The 23845-nt window shown below is 49.0% G+C and overlaps 9 protein-coding genes and 1 non-coding gene across 10 annotated transcripts; 6 read left to right on the top strand and 4 right to left on the bottom strand.

Moving 5' to 3' along the window:
* Nucleotides 1–3423: 3423 nt before the first annotated feature.
* EDB91DRAFT_1247696 (uncharacterized protein) lies at nt 3424–5460 on the top strand (the record flags this gene model as incomplete). The annotated part of the gene is made up of 3 exons (XM_041322845.1): nt 3424–3522; nt 3590–3883; nt 3931–5460. 3 exons carry the CDS (start codon nt 3424–3426, stop codon nt 5458–5460), a joined length of 1923 nt encoding a protein of 640 aa, XP_041177941.1.
* Nucleotides 5461–6382: 922 nt separating this feature from the next.
* Nucleotides 6383–8839, top strand: EDB91DRAFT_1236954 (WD40 repeat-like protein; the record flags this gene model as incomplete). Its single annotated transcript, XM_041321525.1, has 13 exons — nt 6383–6429; nt 6746–6902; nt 6977–7026; nt 7077–7179; nt 7239–7297; nt 7359–7581; nt 7638–7746; nt 7871–7968; nt 8021–8095; nt 8130–8154; nt 8242–8313; nt 8433–8637; nt 8701–8839. The coding sequence occupies 13 exons, from the start codon at nt 6383–6385 to the stop codon at nt 8837–8839; spliced, it is 1362 nt and encodes a 453-aa protein (XP_041177940.1).
* Nucleotides 8840–9020: 181 nt separating this feature from the next.
* Nucleotides 9021–10446, top strand: EDB91DRAFT_1236953 (uncharacterized protein; the record flags this gene model as incomplete). Its single annotated transcript, XM_041321524.1, has 7 exons — nt 9021–9080; nt 9141–9323; nt 9376–9496; nt 9554–9649; nt 9696–9736; nt 9771–9960; nt 10019–10446. 7 exons carry the CDS (start codon nt 9021–9023, stop codon nt 10444–10446), a joined length of 1119 nt encoding a protein of 372 aa, XP_041177939.1.
* A 127-nt stretch (nt 10447–10573) lies between these two features.
* Nucleotides 10574–13850, bottom strand: EDB91DRAFT_1279204 (uncharacterized protein; the record flags this gene model as incomplete). The annotated part of the gene is made up of 12 exons (XM_041324701.1): nt 10574–10691; nt 10739–10778; nt 10830–10946; nt 10997–11199; nt 11249–11635; nt 11685–11873; nt 11922–11963; nt 12014–12025; nt 12076–12450; nt 12500–12615; nt 12671–13353; nt 13531–13850. The coding sequence occupies 12 exons, from the start codon at nt 13848–13850 to the stop codon at nt 10575–10577; spliced, it is 2601 nt and encodes an 866-aa protein (XP_041177938.1).
* Nucleotides 13851–14309: 459 nt separating this feature from the next.
* EDB91DRAFT_305286 (uncharacterized protein) lies at nt 14310–16364 on the bottom strand. The gene is made up of 7 exons (XM_041326789.1): nt 16047–16364; nt 15540–15988; nt 15366–15488; nt 15213–15313; nt 14907–15158; nt 14670–14845; nt 14310–14620 (listed from the first exon to the last, which is right to left on the bottom strand). Exons 1-6 carry the CDS (start codon nt 16168–16170, stop codon nt 14758–14760), a joined length of 1137 nt encoding a protein of 378 aa, XP_041177937.1. The 5' UTR covers nt 16171–16364; the 3' UTR covers nt 14310–14620; nt 14670–14757.
* Nucleotides 16365–16963: 599 nt separating this feature from the next.
* EDB91DRAFT_1081471 (uncharacterized protein) lies at nt 16964–17910 on the bottom strand (the record flags this gene model as incomplete). The annotated part of the gene is made up of 6 exons (XM_041315383.1): nt 16964–17172; nt 17343–17406; nt 17455–17513; nt 17560–17595; nt 17636–17725; nt 17886–17910. The coding sequence occupies 6 exons, from the start codon at nt 17908–17910 to the stop codon at nt 16964–16966; spliced, it is 483 nt and encodes a 160-aa protein (XP_041177936.1).
* A 403-nt stretch (nt 17911–18313) lies between these two features.
* Nucleotides 18314–18565, top strand: EDB91DRAFT_1038397 (uncharacterized protein; the record flags this gene model as incomplete). The annotated part of the gene is made up of 1 exon (XM_041312847.1): nt 18314–18565. A coding segment is annotated over one exon (252 nt), but the record flags the coding sequence as incomplete, so codon positions are not given.
* Nucleotides 18566–19191: 626 nt separating this feature from the next.
* EDB91DRAFT_t61 lies at nt 19192–19273 on the top strand. The gene has a single exon. It is a non-coding gene; the product is annotated as a tRNA-Pro (tRNA).
* Nucleotides 19274–19801: 528 nt separating this feature from the next.
* Nucleotides 19802–21085, bottom strand: EDB91DRAFT_1236950 (uncharacterized protein; the record flags this gene model as incomplete). Its single annotated transcript, XM_041321523.1, is given in 6 exon segments — nt 19802–19951; nt 20012–20216; nt 20236–20263; nt 20318–20524; nt 20571–20757; nt 20819–21085. The coding sequence occupies 6 exon segments, from the start codon at nt 21083–21085 to the stop codon at nt 19802–19804; spliced, it is 1044 nt and encodes a 347-aa protein (XP_041177934.1).
* A 911-nt stretch (nt 21086–21996) lies between these two features.
* On the top strand, nt 21997–23024 carry EDB91DRAFT_1052036 (uncharacterized protein; the record flags this gene model as incomplete). Its single annotated transcript, XM_041313648.1, has 4 exons — nt 21997–22151; nt 22212–22300; nt 22350–22909; nt 22962–23024. 4 exons carry the CDS (start codon nt 21997–21999, stop codon nt 23022–23024), a joined length of 867 nt encoding a protein of 288 aa, XP_041177933.1.
* Between the last annotated feature and the right edge of the window lie 821 nt (nt 23025–23845).

The following is a 23845-nucleotide window of genomic DNA, read 5'->3' as shown; positions in this document are numbered from 1 at the left end:
TTGTGCGGATGATCAACAACATACCTACCGGTCCATGTTGCGTATTGTGCTCTTGGCATGTATCGCGTGGACGTCTTGGATGAGAGGCATTTGAGCATGGTGTATAGCTTCGTCACGATGCCTGTCGCCCTCCAACTTGTCGATGAAGTCCAAGCATCCGTTAAAGCACCCGAAACGTCATTAATCATTTCCCACCGTGGGTAGTCAATACAGTGCGAGTTTCTTTGTGTCCGCGACACTTCATTTCCCTCGCGCGAAAAAGAAAAAGAAATTGACGTCATGCCGGTCCTGAGAACGACGGGCTTGTAGGACATTGTACTCTCTCGGCGAGGGTCGTGTGAACGTCTATAGTGGGTATAAGTATAATACGCTTCCGTTGCGCGCATCTCTTGGCATAGATTGCGTGGACGTCTTGAAAGGGCGCCATTTGAACATGCCGTGTACCTGTCACGATGCGTCTGGCCCATTCGATCTTGTACAAGTTTCCTTCAGGGGGCCCGAGACGCTTCATTTTATTTCCATCATCGTGGATTATCGATGGACTGCGAGTCTCTTTTGGGGGGGTCTGAGAACGCTTCCTTTGAATTTCTTTTTCGATCTCATACCTACAAGGTCCTGGGAATAACGCATCGGTAGCGTGGACATCTTGGAGGAGGGAACATAATGTATATACTGACCTCCGCGGAGTATTCTGTCTTGTTAGCCTGTCGATCGAGTCAGAGGCTCCTTTACGGGAGTCCGAGACGCTTCGTTGCACTCATCATGGCGTGTCGAGTCTTGAGCTCCTTTAAGGGGTTCGAGACTTTTCATTTCCCTCGCCGCAGCTGTCAATAAAGATGGAGCCTAGGTCTTGAGTCAAGAGGATGCCGACAAAAGACCCGAGACTTCATTTCCCTCCTCACAGACGATCAATATCATGTCATACCTACCGGAATGACGCGCCTATAGCACTTTGTTCTCTCTCGGCCGACGTCATGCTAGGAGGAATTAAGCATACATCATGAATATAGCATACCTGTCCGTTGTGCGCACTTCTTGGTATGGGCATAGTTCGCGTGGATGTCTTGAAAGGGAGTGATTTGAGTATGGCGTCGCGACGCGTCTGGCCCATTCGATCTTGTGCATGGAGTGCAAGTCTCCTTTCGAGATGCTTCATTTCCCTTTCGATGGCATACCTACCGGTCCTTGGAATGACGCGCCTGTAGCACTTTGTTCTCTATGCGCGACAGCGTGGATACCTTTGCTGGAAGGAAATGTAGCATGCATTACGCGTATAGTGTAGTGTACATCTCCGTTGCGCGCACCTCTCGGCGTGAGTCTTTGCTGGGGGGAATTACGTATAGCATATTTCTCCATTGCATGCGCCTCTTGGCATGGGTGGCGTGGACGTCTTGGATGGGGTGCATTTGAGCATGCATACATAATGCTATAGTGACCTCCGCGGCGTATTGGTGTGTCAATAGAGTTTGAGTGTCCTGTAAGGGGTAAGGGCCGAAACGCTCATTTTCTCGTGGATCGTCAAACGAGTTTTTGACGCAGAATTTAGAAGAAAAAAATGGATTATGCGTATAATACAACATACATCTCCGTCGCGCGCACCTCTTGGCATGTGGCGTGGACGTCTTGGATGGGATGGATTTGAGCATACATGGATAATGCTATAGTGACCTCCGCGGCGTGTTGGCGTGTCGATCGAGTCATAGTTTCTTCAAGGGGCTCGAAGCGTTTCCGTGGCGTGTCAAAGGGTATGAGCGTCCCTTTAATAAACTTTCACGTCATGAATTGTGTGAAGCTCCTTTAAGGGGTCCGAGACGCTTCATTTCCATGCTCGTGTGGGTGATGGACGTCATACCTACGGGTCCTGGGAATGACGCCGCAGCACATTATGGTCTCCCGACGCGGGCCGTGCGGATGCGTCTCCATACATTATGCTCTCCCGAAGCGGGCCGTGTAGATGCGTCTCCGTTGCGCGGAGTCACGTGTACGTCTTGGATAGAGCGCTGATCAATATGCACGAATATTTACTGCATATGCGCGGTGTCTATCGCTTGCTGGAGTCCGAGCCTCTTTTGGGGGATTCGAGACTCGAGACTTCATTTCCCTCACTGCGGGCCCACAGTTCGTCGTGGAGCTCGAGTCTGTTTTTGGGGTGTTCCGAGAGCTTGTAACCAGACATGTCGACGGTCAGCAACTGGAGACTAGGAATGATTTCTTCGTTGCGGAAACTAATTTGATATCGGCCTGGGAGTGACGCGCCAGTGGCACATTGTACTCTTTCGGCGCGGACTTAGTATACGTTGCACGACTGAGTCACGTGTATGTAGAAATTTGGATGTAATTCGACTATCGCGGTGTCTATCGTCACTTCTATCTTGTTGGCTTGTCGACGGAGTCTGAGGCTCTTTTAGGGGATCCGACATTCGAGAGACTTCATTTCCCTGGTGGTGGGTGGTCTCTTTGAGGGTGGATGAGCTTCATCGCGGTGTCTATCGGCAGCTCTATCTTGTTGGCTTGTCGACGGAGTCTGAGTCCTTTAGAAGGGGTTCGAAATATCCTCGCGTAAATGAATGTCATAGTGGTCCTGGGAATGGCGGACTAGTGTGAGCTACGTGGAGGTGTTTGCTAGGACTTGGGAGAGTAAAAGACCGGTGACAGGCAACGGAAACGTCATGGAACTAAAACGAGGTGGCGGCTCGGGGTAATGAAATTGGAGCGGAGTACTGCCACAAGCAGCGCACGTGGGATAGTGTAGTGCGAGGGTCGGTGAACGAGGAGTTTGGTGGATGGTGGTCGGGATATAATTAACGTAAGTTGATATTTTTGACACGTCTTTGTTTTATTTTAATTTTAGAGGGTGGGGTTGGAGCGGAATATTGAACGGAGGACGGGGTTGCCAGTACTCACGACATCAAAGGATGTGGGGCTTGTTGTTATAGAGTCATCACTATGAGACAGCGGGGAATGGTAAATTTGAATTGAGTGACTAGACCGTGGCTACGTGGCGAGCAGAGTAGGTATAGGAGGTTTGTATCGTGGCAAGGTCGAGGTTGAAAAGTACTACTAATATCATGACAAGGCTGAACACGAGGATAGCACAAGTTAGGGTAGTTTCGGCTACGAAGTGGGGTAATCTAGATAAGAAATTCAAGATAAGGTGTTTGTGTGAAAAGGGGTATTCGATGCGGGGTACTACTAGGGAGGGTGTGCTATGTACATAGCAATATACAGCAATAATTACGTAATAAATCGAAATCTAGGTAGATCCAGATAACGGGTCAATCGAATTTATTTTTTCATCTTATTGTGTTTATAAAAGCTACTGCACGTTTATACCACGCTCACAACCCCGGACTCCTCGCAAAGTCAGCTAGCGCCCTACTTATACTTCATCACCTCTCTCTTTTTTCTTTACCTCTTCCCACAATGGATACACCAGCTCCGTCTCACGATAAGGTAGCTCCTCGTCCTTACAAATGTCCTTATCCTCTATGCGGTCGTGCTTTTAGTAGACTAGAACACCAGGTAAACTGCTCTCTTTTTTTCATTATTCAGAACAACGTGCTGATCCATGATCGACAATTGATTATAGACCCGTCACATTCGCACTCACACTGGCGAAAAACCTTTTGTCTGCACTTTCCCTTCTTGCGAGAAACGTTTCTCTCGCTCAGACGAACTCACTCGTCATTCCCGAATTCACAATAACGATAACTCTTTGAATGGCGCTTCAAATGCCAAAGGTAAAGCAAAGGCAAAGGGTGATATCTTAGATGACACCGCTGGTCCAGGTATCAACCTACACTCCTTGCCTCGCTCAGACCCCCAAGCAACTTCCATCAGAGTAAAGAAGAAGGCTAGAAGTAGAGCCAATAGTGACGACGAGGTACATTCTATCTCTATTTTTACATAATCAACACTAATTCTTCCTAGGCCGAATCTTACGCTCGTCCCACCTCACTATCATCTTATGAACCTTCTCACTCACGACGTTCACAAACTCACATCCCCATTGCGTCAAACCCTTCAGCCTTTTCCACCTTATCAAGTCTAGCAATGGATGAACTTTACGCTCTCGAACGAGAAGAGGCACTCCGAAGAGCAGAATACGAAGCTCGTCACGCAGAGGCACTTCGCCGCGCAGAGTACGAAGCCCGCAACGCCGAGGCTATATACTTCCGCGGTCGTCCTTCAAAAAGCGCTTCCACATCTCCAGTATCAACTCCCTTTCACTCTACAATATCTCTCAAAGGTCCCGATGGCTATTTCGGAGTATCAAGCACTCGTGATTATGAAGACGACCCTTCATCTGACAAATTCATCAGAGCAAAGAGAAGAATAAGTGGCCCTGCTTGGCAAATGACTCCTATGTCACAAGACACCCGCTCCGTTCCCGCCTTCTCTTCAGAACAACCAAAGCCCCGTACCCTGACTTCAGCTCCACTTCATCCCCCAGCTTATCGTCATCTCGTAACTCACGAAGATTCTCCGTCCCCTTTGAGCTCAGATTCTGACTCCATCCCTGCACACAACCCCGCACAACATCCACAACAGCCCTATACTCGCCCATCATATCCTCCTTCATCCGAGTATTCGGTAATTAAAGCCACGGAGTTCACCTTCACCCCTTCAACAAGTCCATTCCTCGGACCGCTTCGTACCTTGAACCTTCATTCCACAAATCCATCCAGGGCCCCATCTCCCATCTCCCTCCCAGCTTCCATAAACAGCGCCCATAACGACATACCCATCAGCCCTATCGATGAACCCCACACAGCACGCCGCTCAAGGCGTAACAGCATCGTGAACAGCCCCCCAAACCGCGGTGCCTTTTTCCCGGCATCCCGAAAGAAAGACCCCATACCCCACGTACGTACATACCCCGGTCAGCTCTCTCAAGCAGCACACAACCTCCCCACACCTCAGCTTTCAAGCGGGCCGAGTAGTAGCGGTAGTAGCCCCGGGAGTTCAACATACCCGCTGGGCGGGGGCGTTTATGCTTCCAAACCTGTGTTTGAGAGCGGAGTTACGTTGAGTCCGTCGAATTCGCGGCCAAATTCACCGCCACATGCGCATGCCGCGGGGCCGCATCATCACTTGGCATATAGCGTGCGCATGGCGTTTGGGATGACGCCTATCAACCCTGGCCATCCGCCTCGGAACACGAGCTGGCCTAATCCGCATTTGAAGACTAATCCGAATGTGTTCTCGTCGGTTTCGGTACCGGCTTCAAGGAGTAATTCACCGCCTATTACGCTTCCGCCTCTGAACTTGAGCGCTGGTGCTGCAAGTGGGGGTGCTGGTGCGGGGGAGATGGTGTCTCCGATGGATGAGGATGAAAGTAGTAGTGATGATGAGGGGACTTATATGGGTGGGAAGGGCACTGGTGTTGGTGTTGGGGGGAGAAAAGTTGAGTTACCTGGGTTCAAGGAGTTTGAGGCTGCTACGCGGTCTGGTCGGTGACCACTCCCTCCCTCTCTCTTGCCTTCTTTTTTCGTTCATTCTTCCATTCTTCGTTGGTTCGTCAAAACAAACAATCTACCCACACATCTTAATACCTTATTCCCCCCTCATCCCCCCATTCCCACTTCAAAAACACAACCACGCTCACCACTTAGAAATCGTTGCATAGATGCGCAAGTACATATAGGGATCTGATCAGGTATCTTGACTCTTAGGAAGTATAGTGTATTATGTTGTTGGCTAATTTTTCTTCTCTTTCTTTCTTCCCCCCCTTTTCGGTTTCGGTTCGGTTCACACCCTCTGTTCGGTTCGCATCCCCCCTCCCCCCGTTCGGTCGAGGTTCTCCTTTCGGTCGAGGTTCATCCCTCGGTTTGCTTGTTATCTATCTATGTCGTGCGTAATGCACTGTTTTATAATAGTCTTTTTGTTACAGTCGTTGTTGTTGTCATATGGTGTATGCTCCGTTGATTGATGCAATGTTGTTGTACGATGTGTCTTTACAATTGCGTGACTTGGTCTTTGTCTTTACGCTTGTACTGGTTGACTTCTCGTAGCGTTTAGAATCCTAGATCTTGATCTAAACCTTGACAGTCGGAGTGCACTTTGCCACAACCGCAGACCAATTCTAATGTTGGCAGGCAAGTGTCGGGTACAGCATCAACGCGGAGTTTATGTTTAGAAGGCGATTTGAATCTAGAACTAGGTGTCCTTCTGATGTTTGAAGGACTTTAGAACATAGGTTTAGACGTTCTAAACGCTGTGTCCCGGGAAGTCACCCGATTCCAACTTAACCTTAAGTTTACACCACAGCGCTCCATTGATGAAACCTACAAAACACGCATGATGATCATGCCTCCTACCCACACTCACTTTTGTCCAACAGAATCATTGACCGCTCGTCTTATTTATAAAGCGAGGAAAGATGTTCTTGGGAGGTTGTATAAGCGTGGGTTTCCATATTCTAGGTAAGTTGAGTTATGCGTACTGCCACCTTGTGCATAGCCTATGTGTCGTGCGTGCCGGCTGTGTCGTGTGCGTGCCTACCGCCCATTTTATGCGCGTATCATATGTGTCGTGTTGGTGTCGTGCGCGTGTGCTGTCGTATGTGTTGAACGCACGGCCATCACGCGCATGCGCATCCACCCCACTCCACCACACATGCCCACCCCGCTCCACATACCACATAACATAACCCACGCCCATCTCCTTAACGCTCCACATAACCACATAACCCACGCCCATCTCCTTAACCACGCCCAACGACGTAACTAACCCCGCCCCCCAGAAACCTAATCGCGCACAAATCATGCGTCAACTACCTCGCCTTCTCAAAACGCGACGGAAGATGGCTCGCTAGTGCTGGAGATGATTTTCGCGTGTTGATGTGGGATTTTGGGGAGGTTGATCTTAAGTTTCCTGTGGGTGGGTTTCAGGGGCCTGTCGTGAGTTTTTTTTGAGTTTTTGTGCGTGTTGTGTTTTGTGGTTCGATCTTGATGTGGGGGGTTTGGGTGGACAGGGGAATGTATTGGCGCTTGATTTTAGCGCTACGAACCAGTATTTGTATAGGTGAGGATTTTGTCTTGGCTGTAAGGAAGTGTTGGACTAACTTATGGTAGTGGGGGAGCTGATAGTGTTATATTGAAGTATGATGTTTCGACGTTGCGGGGAGTTGGGAGTGGGAGGGGTTCGTCTTTTGTCGAGGAGTACCGGGATCACGACGTAAGTTTTCCTCTCGTGTCTTTTATATATATAGGATTTGGAATAATGTCGAGGAGTAGGATAGCGTTCGTGCGCTTACGTGCCATCCTTACGAGGATGAGGTGTTCCTCAGTGCCAGGTGCGTTATGTTCCAACTCACCATCCTTGATTTACGGTCATCTGAATTGGGATGCTCACAGCGAAGATGGGAAGCTGGTACTGCACGATGGCCGTGCTGGCGACAGAACGAGCGCGGCTCAGGGAATACTTCAACATACAGCTGAATTCACAGGGGTACAGCACCATCCTGTTATGGAACATGTTTTTGCGACGTGCGACGTGCATGGTCAGGTCTGTCTTCGGGATACTCGTATGGCGTTTGGGCCTTTGTCGAGACGATCGAATAATGGGATCGTGAGAGTGGTATGTTCTTTCTTCGTGACTATGGAATCTGGATTGGTTCACGAGACGGATGCTAGTATAACACAAAGTTATCAAGAAAGTCAGCGAGTTATCTTAGCAATCCAGAGAGCAGTAGCTTGACTTTTGATCGTGATGGTGAGTCTAGTTTCATAGGGTTGCTTCATGGTGCTTCATTCTTGCTCTAGGAAGTAAACTGGCCGTGACGTTCTTGTAAGCGATCCTCCCTGCGATCATAGTTTTCTGTTCATCATGTTCTAGCACTATTTCCCGACGATATACGCCTTGTCAGATCCACACCCTCTCGCTATATGCACAGGCCGCAACGCCCCCGATGGGATACCCGTTTCTCCATCCGAGCGAACATACACTAATTCATGTACGATGAAAGTGTGCCGCCTCGTTCTTGTGTCAAGATTGCACGTTAGCTCACTACATATAGTCGGGCGCGTTTGGCGGCCCCGGTATGGATGAAGACGATATGTACGGTGCTGGATCTGATGATTTCAGGGCTTATGTATGGAAGATCCCTTCCTTTGAGCACTTTGCAGGGGCTTAGGAAGGAGATCACCGCTCGTGAGTGGTATACAGCGTGAATGGCCAGATACAGTCGGTGAGGTCATTACAGTCGTATGTCTAGGGCAGGTGCCTGACGAGTAATAGCGTTTGCGGAAGGCAAGTGGGAGAGCAGATATGTGCCGTTTGAAATACAGACGCCGTTGGCGAGATTGAATGGTATTTGCACATCGTCCTCGGCTTGAGGGGCTTTATGGCTGATGATGGATCGCAGGGCATAAATCAATCGTGAATTCTGTCGCGATCCATCCGTCGTTATTACACTATCGTCACCTCAGGCGTCGAACGCCAAGTTATACTTCATAGCCCTACGCCTTCGTCGCCTGCGGTTCAGGATCTTCTACCTACTCCACCGACTGTGAGAACGCTTCAACCACAAGATCTAGCGGCGGAGAGAACGTTCTTGAGAGCGCTTTTTGGGCCGCATCCGACATTGAATGAGGGGGATGAAGGAGAGAATGAGACGATTTCGCTTTTTGATCAGTGAGTTCTCTGTTCACCTCGACATGGGTGGTTTCTGTTTCTTATGCGTTTGGACATGAATAGTATTTTGAGAGAAGAGGGCGAAGCAGACGTGTTTACAGTGAGACGTTGGGGAGAAGAAGATTCAGACTCAGACTCAGACTCAGAAGATGAAACGATTATCGATGTCTTCGATACCTCTCTATCTGATAGCTCCCAATAATTCTGGACTCGGTCGATGATGGCAGTGTTGATAAGCGCCCATAGGACCCTGGTTCTGTCACAGCTTATTTCCATTCCGCAATCAAGGTTAAAGCGCCAGAACAGCTTTATTGTAGACACGTGCTGCGTTATCTGGCTTCATCGTCTAACCCTACTACCATCGTGAATATCTGCGTATAGTGATGTCTGCGTCGTTAAAGTATGACGTCGAGGATTCTAATATCGCGCTTTCAGGCTCCGATGTGAGTTTTGGGAACGCTTTGTTGATGCTTTGGATCTTGATTGTAACTTGTAATGTACAGCTTGAAAGGCGCGTCCGCGAACATGCTGAGGCCAAGGAATCAGCCTGGGCGAAAGCTGGTGTCGAGCCTGGTCTTCAGATCTGGAGAATAGAGAAGTTTAGTGTCGTCGATTACAGCGACTTGATGGCGTTTCCCAAGAAATATGGGACATTCTATGATGGCCATTCATATATTGTCTTGCATGTGAGTAATACTGGCGTTTCAATGTGCGAGACGTTCTGATGGTTTCGTACAGACGTACAAGCCTGATGCCAAAGCCCCGACGCTCCGCTACGATCTGCATTTTTGGCTAGGGGAGCATACAACTCGGGATGATGCAGCCACGGCTGCTTATAAGACCGCCGAGCTCGGTGATCGTAGGTTATCTTACCCCAGTCCAAGCACCAATAACGCTCATCAGACTATCCAACCAGACCTCGGAGGCAAAGCAACCCAATACCGCGAAATCCAATACCACGAATCACCTCGATTGAAATCATACTTCCCTCTCTTCATGACCTTGCATGGCGGTGCATCGACAGGGATTTCATAGTCTCCTTGCTCTGTTACCTGAAGACGCCAAGAAGATGTACACGATGGGCACGACGCGTGGCAAGGTGCTTGCCAACACTATCGGAGGACGGGAAACAGCTTATCGTGCGCGAAGTACCTATGGAGGGGTTGGTTATGCGCCAGGGAGTTGTATACGTGCTTGATAAAGGTCCCCTTTACTGGCAGTTCAACACGAAGAAGAGTACTGCTTGGACGAGATATAAATCAGCTGAATATATGATGTATTTGGGACAGTGGAGAGTTCCTCAATCAGCATTTCAAGTGTTTGGTGAGTGTATTACTGGATCAAGTAGCGATTCCTATTTGCATTAATGATGACTGTGCAGACGAGGGGACTGCGGACCAAGACGATTTCCTGCAAGCGGCAGGAATCACTGCTCCTGTAATGGACGTACCGTTACCGCCTGACAAGGGGACTCCGATTGATCCTCCAGTATTGCACCAACTGCTCGGAGATATCAACGGCTGGCAGCTCGCCACCGTCGCTGCACAGAGTTCTTCTCTTCAACCTGACGGTGTTTATATCCTGGACGATCATGCATGCCCGACATTCCCTGCGGTTTATACATGGCTGGGGAAGAATGTACCAGAGCCCCGACGGAAACTCGCGCTGCAGTACGCTCAAAATTACCTTCATGAGAAACGCACCAAGGAAGGAGAGCGTATTCAAGTAGCAACTACTATAGTGAAGGTTAACCAAGAGACGGAGCCAGCTTCGTTCTTGGAGGCATTTAATCCGAGAACCCTCTCATGAAGGAATGCCTTGTTTAGGTTCAGATAGTGTACATAACTGGTATTACAAGCGTCGATATGGATTCGAGTCCAACAAGAGTCCAATGTACTTTACAAGAGTCCCGACTGTGGTTTCATGCGGTGTTTGCCTCACACGTCGTAAGCAACTCTTGCGCCCGTCCAAGAGTAGGGGTAGTTGCGTTGGTACCAATTGCGTACGCTCCTCCTTTCGGCAATACGGGGAATGGTCGCGTATGATCCCCCGATCTGAGAAAATGTAAGAGGAAAATGGAAATACTCATGCAAACACATACCACCACTTGATGAGACTGGTCGAAGAAATCAGAAGAATACCTAGGTGAGGTACGTTGGTAAGCTAGTTGCGTAATGACCGTTCGCACTTACCCCGGATACAACGTCGATGGTACGTAGCCATCATATCTGTCAAGGACAGTAGAAGTCCACTCCCACACCCCTCCATTGTGTCCCTTCCCACCATGCTTGGATCCGCCGGTAGTGGCACTAATTTCAAACGGTCATTACGCCAATCCTTCACGCGAGGGTATACGTACGGAACGGGATACCAGTTCCTAAATCCGACGTTAGTGCCCCCTGCGTACCCAGAAGAGAATTCGTCGAGGAAGACTCTCAGTTCCGGTTCAGTCGGGATGCGTCCGCCTTTGACACTCGCATACACTGAAAGATTATCGTAGCAAGTAAGGACCGGCCAATCCCAGGCGATCTTGATGGGAATTGGACCGTATAGTGTCCGCACCTGCAGAATGTTGGGATCAAATGAGGAAGCTGGTGTGAATATGACGTACACGGATGTCTCCATTATGATCTTCCCAACTCGCGGGGAATTTGACTTTACCTTGCCCAGCCCCCTTGTAAAACTCGTAAAATTCCCCATTGGTCACCGGCCGCCATTCAATGCGGAACGCTTTGACTTCGACCAGTCTACTTGGGCTCTCATTATCCCACCCAAAGGTATGACCAGCGACGTCATAGCGTTTCGCAGGGTCGGTATCTTCTTCTTCAATGTCGTCAATTCCAAGCGTAACAGTTGAAGGGCCTATCTCAACGGCTGGTGCGACTGGCTTGGGTGCTGCTTGCCACTGCGCTGTGAGAGACTCCCAGTGAGGGGGAGAAAAATCGAGTGGGGGAATCGTTCCTGTCCCTGCGCGCTGGAGTAGCATATACAAGAGCGTCTTGAAGTGACCTCAGCATACCGCACCAATTTTCCAAGAGCGACGTTACCTCGGCATGCAAACCTTCATGCTCGAACGTCATGAACAAGACACGAGCCACCTTCCTAGTCAAGGGAATCTTGCCTTCAGCAATATCGCTGTAAAGCTTCCTAACGCGCTCCCTGACACAACTTTGGAAGTTCAAAATGCTGTGAAGTGAGGGCCAATCCTCGTCTTTCGTGGGAACCACTGAATGAGGCTAGAGATGCAATTAGGCTGGTCGAATGAATAGGAAAGATAAGCATACATGGCATTGGGTCGGGTCATCAACTTTTGGGTCAATGCCTCTCTGCAATGAAGTTTAGCTATACCTATTCTCGAAAAATTATTGCGTCGTACCTCAAAGATGTGCTGCAGATGTGAGATGAGTTTCCGATCATCTCTTGCAAATGTGAACTGACCATGAATTCCTGAGGATCGGTATGAGGTTCGTCAAGTAGACGAGATAAATGGATGTCAAGAAAGGTTGGGATGTGACCAAGATAGAACAGACATATATGTCTCAAATCAATTGGCTTCTGAAGAAGCATCGCAGGAGGTATCATCCGCAACGTGATGAAGTCCCAAACAGTCCACAATTTGCTCCAGTCTTCTATTGAGGGAATGCCGAACTTGGTAGTGTGGCCAGACACCACCGAGGGCGAGTCAAGCAACGGAAATACGAATGCCGGACGTTCTAAGAGCCAAAGCGAATAGCGTCCCGTGTTATCCGTCCATCGCTGGATAGGCCGCAGATTGGCCTCAGTGAATAGCGTGTATGCATCACTTTCCGAGAACTAAGCTCGTCGTTCGTGAGTTATCCCATATCCAATATATGCAACGTACTTTGTGCGAGATTTCCATGTTGACAAGTTCACCCTTCAAAAATTGGATTGGCTTGGACGCCATCGGGGGGTTGATATCATGCGTCTGAATGCATCTATAGTACGCTTCATGACGACCTAGTCCAACAGACTGTTCAGATTGGCCTTTAGTCGCACTGATAAAAGAACTTACGTTTGGCTTCGTTGTAGGTATTCACATATTCCCAATTCTCTTCCGCGAACATGGATTCATCTCCGAGTGCCCTCCCGGCGACTTTCAAACCGTTTAATATGAAATCTCGAGTATGACCCTGAGGATCATTGTACGCCAGTTCAATCTCATCGCGACCATTATCATGATCTAAGCCGAGAAGAAGGGTATCCTTGCCGGGCTCCAATGGCAACGCACGCAGAAACTCAGCGTCTTCTCCGCGCTTGAAATTGCCTAGCGAGGAGCCAAGGAAGAGCAAGTGTAAGGGAAGTTGAAAACCGCCTGGTGTAGACGGAGATGTCATCTCAGTGTCTGACGAATCGGGAAAAGAAGAGCGCGTCGAGGTTGGAGAGGAGTCCCTGCGAGTACTATCGAGTTTGTAACACTCCAAGGAGAGTGGCAACGCGCCATCCGCAACGGCAGATTCTTGAAGACCACCTTCCTCAATGAATTTGATCCCGGTATCGTATGTTCCAAGCATCCCCTTCGCCTCGACCTTTCCGACAAGCATGGAACCAACTGCAGACTCGCGGAGCCCCATCAAAGTACGGTTGAGTTCACGTTCTTCAAGATCAAGAGCGTAGTATGTTATGGGGGCAACAGGTGGGGCGATAGGAACGAGATTGGCAAGCGCGTGTAGGATATGGGAAGTCTTCCGTAGTGCGCTATACGGGGGAAATTCTGTCAGCCGCTCAACGTAATAGAGCATTCAAGGTGTCATGTGTACGAGGCCCGCGCGTATTATGGCTAGAGCGCTACTTCATGGGGCGTACGTTATGACATCGCAGCCGAAAGGACGGCGGGACGAAGCAGCAGACAAAATCGCCTGGTAAAATACTCACCCAGCGCCGAGCTCAAGTATGACCTCCCCTGAAATAACGCCTCCAGTATGCTGGTGCATAACATCCACGATTTGGCCCGCGTGGTCTTGGAGAATTTGCTCCTCTGCGCCAAACAGATAATATTCCGGAGCTTTAGTGGTGATATTGTCGTATAACCTCAATCCGCGCTCATCATAGAGAATCACGGTGGGCAAGGTCTTCTCATCCGCGGGAGCCATTAGTCCTCTGATGATCTGCGCCTGGATGCTAGCATCGGAACCAGTGGAATCCGGAGACGGCTTGTCATGGAATCGGACATCCACGATCTGAAGAGTGCTCATAGTAGGATAATGTGAGCAGAAAGTATACCTTGGAAAGTGACCGTTGGGGGATCTGGAGGAGCCATCCCCTTATAAGTCGGCTATACAGGGGTTCCTTCCAGCAAATTGTTTTGAGAGATTATTATATAATCATCGTCTTGGGGATTGCGCCAGGTATTGCACGCCCCACCACAAGTAACTGCATGAACCTCATGAGCTAACGGGGTGACAGAAGACGGCAACCATACACCTTCGTGTCTTCTGATCTCCCTAATTCGGATTCGGCGGTTGCGAGCCTTTAGGATGTAGCCATCCATACCTGGCTCTCCATCATTTCGCTTGTCAAATAGCCGACCTAAAATTCGCAAATATTTGAAACCCTGTAAGGTCACAAGCGATCGAAGTGAGTTTATTCTCGGCGGGCAACCACACTCGACTGACAGTGACTCCTTTACATGTCACCCGGGCCCCAAGTACGCGGCAGCGCTTATCTCCACGCCTTTGAAGGTACAACTTATCACACAGAAACAATACCACCCCAAAGGGATGGGTGAGTAACGGAATTATATAACAGCGACACGAGCTAGAAATTCTGCCTACGTAGATGTGATGAGCACCTGAGCTAAAGGCGTGAAAAAGGACCTTAACTTCCCAATAGAAATGTGTAAATAGCATATCACCTGCAGATTCGGTTAACGTATTGTGGACAGATCAAAAAATAAAGTAGATTTTGGCCAAAGTTGACCTGTTCTGCAGCGCTTTAACCCAGCATTAAATACCGTCCATGCACACTGTCACACTTCAGCATCTATCGATCACAGAAACGCTGGACGGGCTTACCTGTCCGTTTGTTGTCCATTCTCACAGAAGTACATCAGGTTGTAATACTTTAAGGAGCATGTACACCAAGGCACCCAACAGTTCCATTTCAAGCCTCCTTCTCGAGGCGCGCCGCGAGTTGGGATAACATCACCTGCGAGCGTGGGTTGCGCGGGAATGACCGCCCATCACTGTTCCTGTACAGATCCACTCGTTGAGTATGGCAGGGAAGGTGATACGTAAAAGCAAACGACTCACCCCTCGCCGCCGATGAGGAGAAGATAAATCCATCCTCGCGGCTTACTCCATCCAAAAACTTGCGCCCAGTTCCTCCGCCACCCGACATCGTACATACGCACGGAGTTATGTGCGTCACGAACCACTCTGCGTTGATTGTATGACAACTCGTCCTCCATTGGGGGATCAGACAACTTCATGGACGCCGGTAATGGAGGGATATATCTCAATAACAAGAATGGTGAGATGGCTTCGACAGTAGTCTGGTTAGTACTATTTTGCGATTAGCGCTCGGAATAATGAGAACAAAAGCTGTGTTTGACATACGTAATGAGGTAAACATGGTACACCCAGAAGGAACCAACAACCAGAGTAAAAATCACGCCGGCAGCGGCGAGTAATAATTCATGAACGGGGGTAGACTGGTCCTAAACAACCATAAGTATCAGAAATTGAGCAAGCGCGTTCCAAACTTCTCACCAAAACCAGAAGTGGATTATTGAAAGACCACCAGAATGCAGAAATAGATATAATAGTGGTATATGCGGAGAAAGCGGTGATGCAAGTCAAGAAATGAACAAATGCTGGGTATGTTCTATATCCCTGCAAGCGCAACGTTAGAAATGCACACCACATACTTGATCTGCTACTTACGACGCATTTAGCTCCAAGCCAAGGACAATGATGATCTAGTATGTTAAGCCTCCAGCGTAGTTGCCTGAAGTGTATAAACTCACCCATCTTCAAAACGCAACGACCACAGATGCTGCAATGATGCGCACGCTCCGGTTTAGGTACCCAACATTTCCGACAAAACTTTTCAGGACTACAATCGTCATCTGTGTTCCCCATGGTCATCAAAGCTTCCGCGAGGCCCATATCTTCACGCTGGTCGGTAGAATCGTGGTCGGAAGCATCAAAGTGTACTGGACCGGGATCACGAGCTACGCAAACCATCAAAGAACAAAAGGCAAGGAATTCGAGGGTATAAATGATCAGCGTATGAATAACGCAAACTATGGGCTTGTTCAATGTAAAAAGATAGTGATTTACGAGGACAATGAGCAATGAAGGATGAGGAGCCACCATGAGGAAAAGTAGTACTGGAAAAGTTGAGTGCGTCAACGATCGAACTTGAAGTTACACGATGCGAGGACATACAGCATAGTGGTAGGTAATGATACCAAGATTTCCGGACATCCGAATCAAAACTGTCGTCTTTGCTGGAAGTATCCTGTCCTGAGGTGTCTACCTCAAAGGAGAGTAAAGGGTGAGGCCGTGACATGTGAAACTGAACGAGGCGTCAGATTCAGGTTGTTCACAAACTTGATCATTAAGTGCTGCGCCTGGCGTCAGACGCAGGAATAGTAAAGGGTATCAATGCAGAAAAGCTCGAGGTGGTGGTAGCAGGACAGCGAGAAAAGATCACGAGGCTGTCCAACAAGCAGTGCTAAGTAGTGGCAGGATCTGTCACCTGCAGTTTCTATGTGCAATATATTGCGCACTGCCACCGGAATGTAGCGTTCATGAAGTTAAAATTACTGGACAAGATATTACTTCAATATTAATGACCTTCGTGCGCACTAGCTAGGCTTCTGAGGATCATGTATACCATTATATCTTACAATAGACCTAACAGCAGTTATCTGACCTTGCATACTATCCATCTTCCTACCGTCCCTTCCTTTGGCCGAAGGTGACCGTCTCGGCACCGCCCATCCATCCACTCCTCCAACGAAAGACTCGATGTAGATGCCTGCTCAGGTTTGGAGCAGTAGGCACTTGACCATCCAGGCCCTTGTCTCTTCTGACGCCGATAGCTCCCGATATGTACTACGCAGCACCGCCCACGCTCTATCCCTCGCTTTATTTCTCAGCCGTTCCACAAGCGCGTGCACCGCATCGTGCGACTAGACGATCCAACGCATCGTATTTCTCGTCAGATGGTGGATGCAGGAAGGAGATGTCTGTATACATCGTGCCGCGAAAGTGCTTCAAACCTGATGTGATTGAGGGTACGGAGACTCGTTGCTAAATTTGATATCCATGCGTGTGCTTCTGATGTCCTATCCAACACGTTAGGGCGAGAGGCGCGAAAGATGTTCGAAGTAGCTTTTTTGCGATGGATATCCTGCGATCAGGTGATGGAGGAGCGATATGAGCACGGAGCTGATTGGAGGCTGGATTGATGCGGAGATGTAGAGTTCGGGAAGGAGGTGCGAGAGAATAGAAGATGTCTGGACTTGGGAGTCGAATATTGAGGAGAGACAAAGAGAGGTTTCATATACTGCAAATTATCCAGATGATGAACAGGATCAATGGAATATCATACATATCAACGTGCCTTCGATCGCAAAGGCATCACTTCCGCTTAGACGCGAAGATTCCTTCTCTAAGCTTTCCTGTCCAGCAAGTCTGAAAAACAAATTCCTGGCCGAGAGAAACATAGGTACTCACGAAACAGGATCAATATGTTCTCCTGCCCGTCCTTCGTCTGTTTCTCCGCCCCAAACTTACGCAGCTGCAATCTCGATGAATACTCAGTCCAAATGCCATCAAGCACGCACACCTTCTCGCCCACGAACACCCTGTACTGTTCTTGCACCTTGAAATCCTTCAAGCTAGAACCTAAGAAATTTAAGCTCCGCGAATGAACCGAGGAATTTGAACTCACGCGTCCCCCCCTTCTCGAGCCCACTGCTCCGGCTAACTGAATGCGATGTGTTCCATCTGTGTATGAGGCGAGGCACCTGTTTTTGAAACTTTAACTTGGAGAGAAGGGTTCACCCTTCCACGACCATGCGATTGCCCCCGCGCGCGGCCCCTGGTACCTCCACGAGCTGTTTTCATGATTTGTTGTTGTAGTTGGTGGGAGAAATGCGTTATTTGTTTGGATCTAAGGCTTTTGGTAAACAAGCACAAACCATGACTCCTTGAGCACCTAGGGTACTGGGTAACCAGAGGGTTTACGCCGTGCAGCCGAGGCCTTTGCAGACATACCATTCGCTTTGATGCGCTTCTTCATCACACTAGTCCCTGCAGTTTCTTCCTTGTGTTCGCTTCCTAATATCTCTTTCTGATCAGTGATTATTAGGATGAGTTCTGCCCCGGCTCAAGGATCAGGTCCACGACGTCTCTCGTGTGTGCAATGCCGTAGCTAGAGGTGACTCGTCCCAGAAGATTACGGTTCCGTCCAGAGTGTGGTCATGATTCAACTAAAGAATGTTATAAATACTGTATTCAAAATCTCGTCCTGAGGGCTCACTCGACGCTCATCATCATTGTCAGGTCCATAACTTGGGACAGTTCGCCAAAGAAATCACTCGCGTCAGTCAAGAAATTGGTACAGAAGGGTAAGGTGACTGGTAATCTGGATCTTATACGTTTCACTTAGTCCTCTGCAGTAAACTCGGTGGACAGCCTGTCGTATTGGAGGTACTTGGCGGAAATTGACTAGCGTCGTCAATAAATCAGCTGCCAACTTGATTGATCAAGTCCGAAGTATCGCCGAGGTCACTAAAAATGTCGCGCTGGGAGATTTAACAAAACAGATCAATATCGATGCTCGTGGCGAAATCCTTGATTTGAAGAACACTGTAAACGGAATGGTCATCCAACTTCGTGCATTAGCGGCTGAAGTCACTCGTGTCACATTGGAAGTCGTCTCTCAAGGCAAGTTGGACGATTAAGCGCATGTACCTCGTATTTGGTTCGAGTTGGTCCACATCGTACGCCCGTTACCCTGTCTTATCGGCATGGGGGTCTAATCCGCGTCTCAAGGTCAATCAGATGCTGTTCGGGCTTGACGGATTAAGTGGAGGTCGAAGGCGAGATGTCATAGGTTAACTCTGGCCACCAAAGTTCCACCTGAATATGTGTGTGACAGTTGCCTTGATCAAGTGGCAAAGGAACCGATCACCATCGTTGACGGACCTGAAGTTACGAGTCTTGGCTTAGATGTGACTAGATGTGTTTCCGAAGTATTTGAGTTTTCTTTATCACGGGCTCTTACAATTACTAACTGTATAAATCCGCTATTCACTCTACAGATCCCTTAGCATTCTCCCAATCCACCGAGACTTTGTTCTGTTGATACTGATTCTTTATTCGTATGCTTGTGCCGTCACCTCAAAGTCTTCGACTTCGACGATGTGCGGCTGGGATTACGCATGTTACACATATTCTGACTCGCAAACCATCTGAAATGTACGCATGATGATTGTAAGACAGACCTGCAGATTTTCCGGAAAGTAGAAAGTGAATGAGCGAGACTGGCCGAGTGTACATGAAGGTGGTCTTTCTCCAAGGCCTTGTAGTCTAGAGGTACGATACTTGCTTTGGGTGTTTCACAATTGCAAGTGGCCTGGGTTCGATTCCCAGCAAGGCCCTTGTATCCCACAGCCGCCAGAAGGATATGCTGGGACGCACTGACGAAGTCTAAACAAGTCGCATGAGAAGCTTTTTTGTCCTTGTGTCCTTTCATGAGGAGATTTGAGTGTTTGGGATCAACTCGTAGGTGACCTGCTCCAATAAATTATTCAGACCTTCATGTCCAGACTGGTTACGAGTCTTCGTACAGAGAGCTCTTGTACGATCCCGTCTGACAAAACCCTCTCCCTCGGGGAACACGAGACGACCGTGGCGGTCTAGCTGACATAAATACGCCTTCAAACGATCTTCACGTCAGGAGGGCGCAGAGTGCGCCATCACTCTGTCGCACTGTCGGGCTCTGTCAGGGAATGTACCGATATAATCAATCTAATAATCTGAGATAAGCTCGCCTTTCATGTGGAACAGGCTTAAGATAACAAAACACGCTGCCAATTGATCAAGTTGTACAGATAGGCTTAAATAAAGATTATGATGCGTATGGAGGGTATCTGCATCTCTAGTGTCACAGCCGTCTATTCTAGTGTTCAGAATTTACTTGTCTGTTGCTGACTATACTCTGACGCAAAGGGCCAGTCAGAGTAGCCCGTTGGTGTTAGATTACCGACCATGTACCACGTTTTCTGGTCGCCACGCTCGAGCGGGATATCCTTTAGCAGGCGGAATGGAAGGTCGGGCTAAAGAAAGAAGACAGGTCAGCATCTGCTAAGTCCAAGAACAAATAATAGACGACTCACGTTTGGCATAAACGACCTCCCGAACGCAACAAGTCCGCCCTTGTTGTCTGTCGTCTCAATAGCGCTCTTGCGGTTATGTCCGTTTGCGCTGATGAACGTGCTTCCCTCATCCCCATTCCAGATATCACGGAGGAAATCGCTGTTGTGTTCAGAAGTTTGCGGCTCTACGACGTGGATGTATGCGAGTTTGCGCTTGCGCAACTGGCTCGGCGACGTAGGAGAACTGGGGTTTTGGATCTGCCATGCCCATTCCTGCGCCAAAAATCAGCCTAAATAGATATCTGTGGTATTTAATGCTAAACGCACCATTGAATATGCCCCACGGACTGATTCGGAACCCTGTCCTCTCGGCACCAACAGCCTCTACAACAGCATCTGCAACCTCGAGTGCGAACCTGGCGCGATGCTCGATGCTCCCGCCATATTCATCCGTACGGTGGTTGGTGACGTCTTGAATGAACTGGTCGATCAAGTAGCCGTTCGCGCCATGAATCTCAACACCATCGAATCCCGCTCGAATGGCAGTTTTTCGCGGCGGTGCACGTACGCGGCAACGTACGCCTTGATTTCATCTGTGGTGAGAGCGCGTGGCACTTCTGTTTCTGGGCTTCCGGGAGGGGAATGGGTGAGGCTCCCACGTGGGGACTGTTGTTCTCCTTGGCGAGAACGGCGGTTTCTGCGGTGCGGCCAAGTGCCCAGAGTTGTAGGAAAATGAAAGAGCCCTTCTCGTGGACTGCATCTGTCACCTGTCGTCAGGGGCGCAGGTTAGCTCTTGTGTATTGATTCATAAGATAAGATATAACCCACCTTCTTCCACCCCTCCACATGAGCCTCGGTGTATATTCCAGGAACATGGTCATAACCGCCAGCGTTTTGAGATATGAATGTGCCCTCTGTGACAAGAAGAGTGCCAGGGATGGACCCTCGCTGAGAGTAGTATGCTGGTGCTTGTGGACCTGGGACGTGATCTGCGTGTGCGCGGTTACGGGTAAGTGGGGCAAGAACGACGCGGTGCTGCAAGTTCATATTGCCAACGCGGATGGGGGAGAAGAGGGTGGACGTTGAGGAGGACATGGTGCTCTATTGGATCAAGGATTATCAAACTAGGTATGAAATGCGTGGAATGGATATCGATTGTCTGGTGGCAAAGCGTTCAGCACACAGTACACTTTATATATAGGCAGTTTCGCCCAAACTAAATAGACATCGATGATATATTTGTAAGGTTAGGGAAAGGCAGTCGGCAATTAGGAAATGCAACCGGGTTTACTCAGCAAAAGGCAGCACACACTCCGGGAAGCCATACATATGCCCAGGCTGACTGATTATGAGGAACTATTGGCAACGATTGCCTAATGATGGTGGAACGTTGGGGACGATGAGGTTATTCATGATGGATGACAAACTAGTCCTGTACAGCATTTTTCATCAGGCGCTTGTTTGTCATGAGCCGAAAGTTGGCGACGCCGTTCAAACAAGCCCGTCCCAGTGTAGGCTCGGTCAGTTCCCCTCATGTCCCGGGGTTCCCATTCAGAAAGACTCGGAGTTGCAAACTTGAATGATACTATATCGTGGATAAAGCGACGGATACGTCTATTACGGACAATAGAAGGAAGGCAGCTGAACCAAACGATCTATGTAAGACAACCGGGTACAGCCCTCAGCCTCACCACCGCAACTCTGCTCATTACCTCGCTATTTAACAGACGTAAGTAAAACCCGCGAATTAATGTCCGACAAGGTCTTTTCATTAGTGATGGACCTAGTTTAAATTTCACTAGATGGCTTCGCATACGAATGGTGGCGGGGTGGGAACAGCTGATGTCCCACCATGCGGTTGTCCCCGCGTGTGGCCCCAGGCTGGAGCTTCTCGTGTTTGTTGTTGAGGCAGTTGGTGGGAGAAGAGTCACACCGTTTGTTTGGATCTAAGGCTTTTGGTAAACAAACTGCAGGTTCATTTACATCTGCATTACTTGTCAACGACGATGACCATAGAGCCGCCCTTGGATACATCAGACAACGTTTCCCAGAAGATCGCACAAGTTCCTCTACGTGCAGGTCCTCCAACAAGAGAAGAGCTGCTCTCACACTATCCAGCCAAGTTCACATGGGACCAGCTCAAGACCTTTGTGAATTCCGGGTATATTTTATCGTCGATGTGAACGAGACTGATGATGCTGACACTGCAAAATTGATCAAGGGATCTTGGGCTGCTGAAGCGTGATAGGGCACTGCAAAAGAGATATAACGCATGGTCTCCGGGAATTGTAAAAGAGTATGGCTCAATGGGTGTGTGTCGTAGAGTAAGAACACGTGGAGAACGCTCAACGGCCTCAAGTAAACTACCTTATCAACCACCGTCTCCAATGGGGCAAGCCAGATACCCTTTCGCTCTTACCCTCAGCACTCGATAGTGATACCAGGCCGAAGGAAGTGTGTATCTCACACTGTAAATCCGACCAGCCACTCCCACCGCTCCCCCCAGACGCACCTGAATACTTCAGAGCCGATATCCCTGTCGACTCAGAGCTGATCAGTATTATTCAGAACGACTGGCCTTACTCCGTCCCCATTGAAATTGAACACACTCTTATCTGGTCGCGAGTTCCTATCTTTCACCCGGCTCTTATTCCTGCAGAAATCGATACACGAATTCAGCAGGACGGACTATGTGGATTTACAGGCAACAACGAGCCTCCACCTTCACCGTCCACCCTGCCGAAATGTCTGCCTGCATTGACCGAGTGGGGAATCACAATGGATAATCTAGTCCGCAGCCCAAAAGGCACTCCAGAGATTGAAGAGATGGTGAGGAATGCTGGGAGGGAAATAGACGGTTTTGTGAATCGGAGATGGGCAGAGAGCGAGTGGGAAACTGCGTGGTTTGTCAATCCCCCAGTGAGTGAACGAGCCTACGGTGATGCTTCATTAGATGCTGAGCATCCTGCAGAGGCTCCAAAGCATTCGTGGACTAGCGCATATACACGTGTTCGCAAAGAAGAAACACTTATAGGTGACAGATCAATATTAGATTTAGAATGCTCATACAACTTGTCAGAGTTGCATATCCAGTGTCCCCGTAAGCGCGATTCTTTCTAATTGGCCTGACGACTTGGTAACTCACATTCCCTCGGATAACGCTCAAATATTCTGCCGTGAGCAGATGCTAGCGTATTCATCGTCAGGAATATGTAAGTCAGCGTCGTAAGTGCCCATGTCCCTTCATAAGTACCCATATCTGGAGGGGCTTCAAGTATCTGGGCAGGACCTCTCACTCCTTGCCCCTCTTCTACCTTGTCTATGCAACCTCGAGTCCTTCAAGATACTTCAGAGTCTCGGTGATGCCGATGTCCTAGACAGACTTATCTCCTGGCCTGTGTAACTGGCTATTCGCATCCAGTTCCAAAAGCATCGAGACATTGGAAGTGCAAGAAGTTGGTCTGAGCATGGGTCACTTGGTTGAGGTCATTTGAAGTTCTGTGAAGCAGCCACACATCAAGAGATTGATGGCGCAGAGCGACGTTGAGACTATTAAAGTACTATCTAGGTTCACGGGCCTGCAAAGGCTTCGCATTGGTGGATGGGATTTCGATACGGAACCTTTGCTTAATCTACTATCATCATTGGAGAAATTCGCGATCTCCTCCGACGCCATGGAGTCCCTACTGTGCTGCCGCTGCTACAGTCGAATTAGTAACCCTCCCTGCAATCGCTGGATGGGTATCCTGCGGCAGTGATCTCCATCCAGAAGGTCTTGCGTTTTTTTCTCGCGGATCTGCAGAAGGCTTGTGCTGCTCGTGGTATCCAGGTAAACCACCTAGAGTGATGCCGGTA

This window comes from Suillus paluster (assembly GCF_016628075.1).
Source record: "Suillus paluster strain FC165 chromosome Unknown EDB91scaffold_21, whole genome shotgun sequence".
Lineage (NCBI taxonomy): Eukaryota > Fungi > Basidiomycota > Agaricomycetes > Boletales > Suillaceae > Suillus > Suillus paluster.
Note: the sequence above shows the minus strand (reverse complement) of the source record. Positions and strands in the feature narration are given on the sequence as shown.

Bases quoted from the DNA above. Each gene is read 5' to 3' on its own strand.
- EDB91DRAFT_305286 (XM_041326789.1), bottom strand. From the start codon at position 16,170: ATGTCACGGCCTCACCCTTTACTCTCCTTTGAGGTAGACACCTCAGGA. The intron at 15,314-15,365 runs GTGAGAAGTTTG...ATGGTTGTTTAG, and splicing joins ATAATCCACTTCTGGTTTTG to GACCAGTCTACCCCCGTTCA. The intron at 15,159-15,212 runs GTATGTCAAACA...ATCGCAAAATAG, and splicing joins TACCATGTTTACCTCATTAC to TACTAACCAGACTACTGTCG.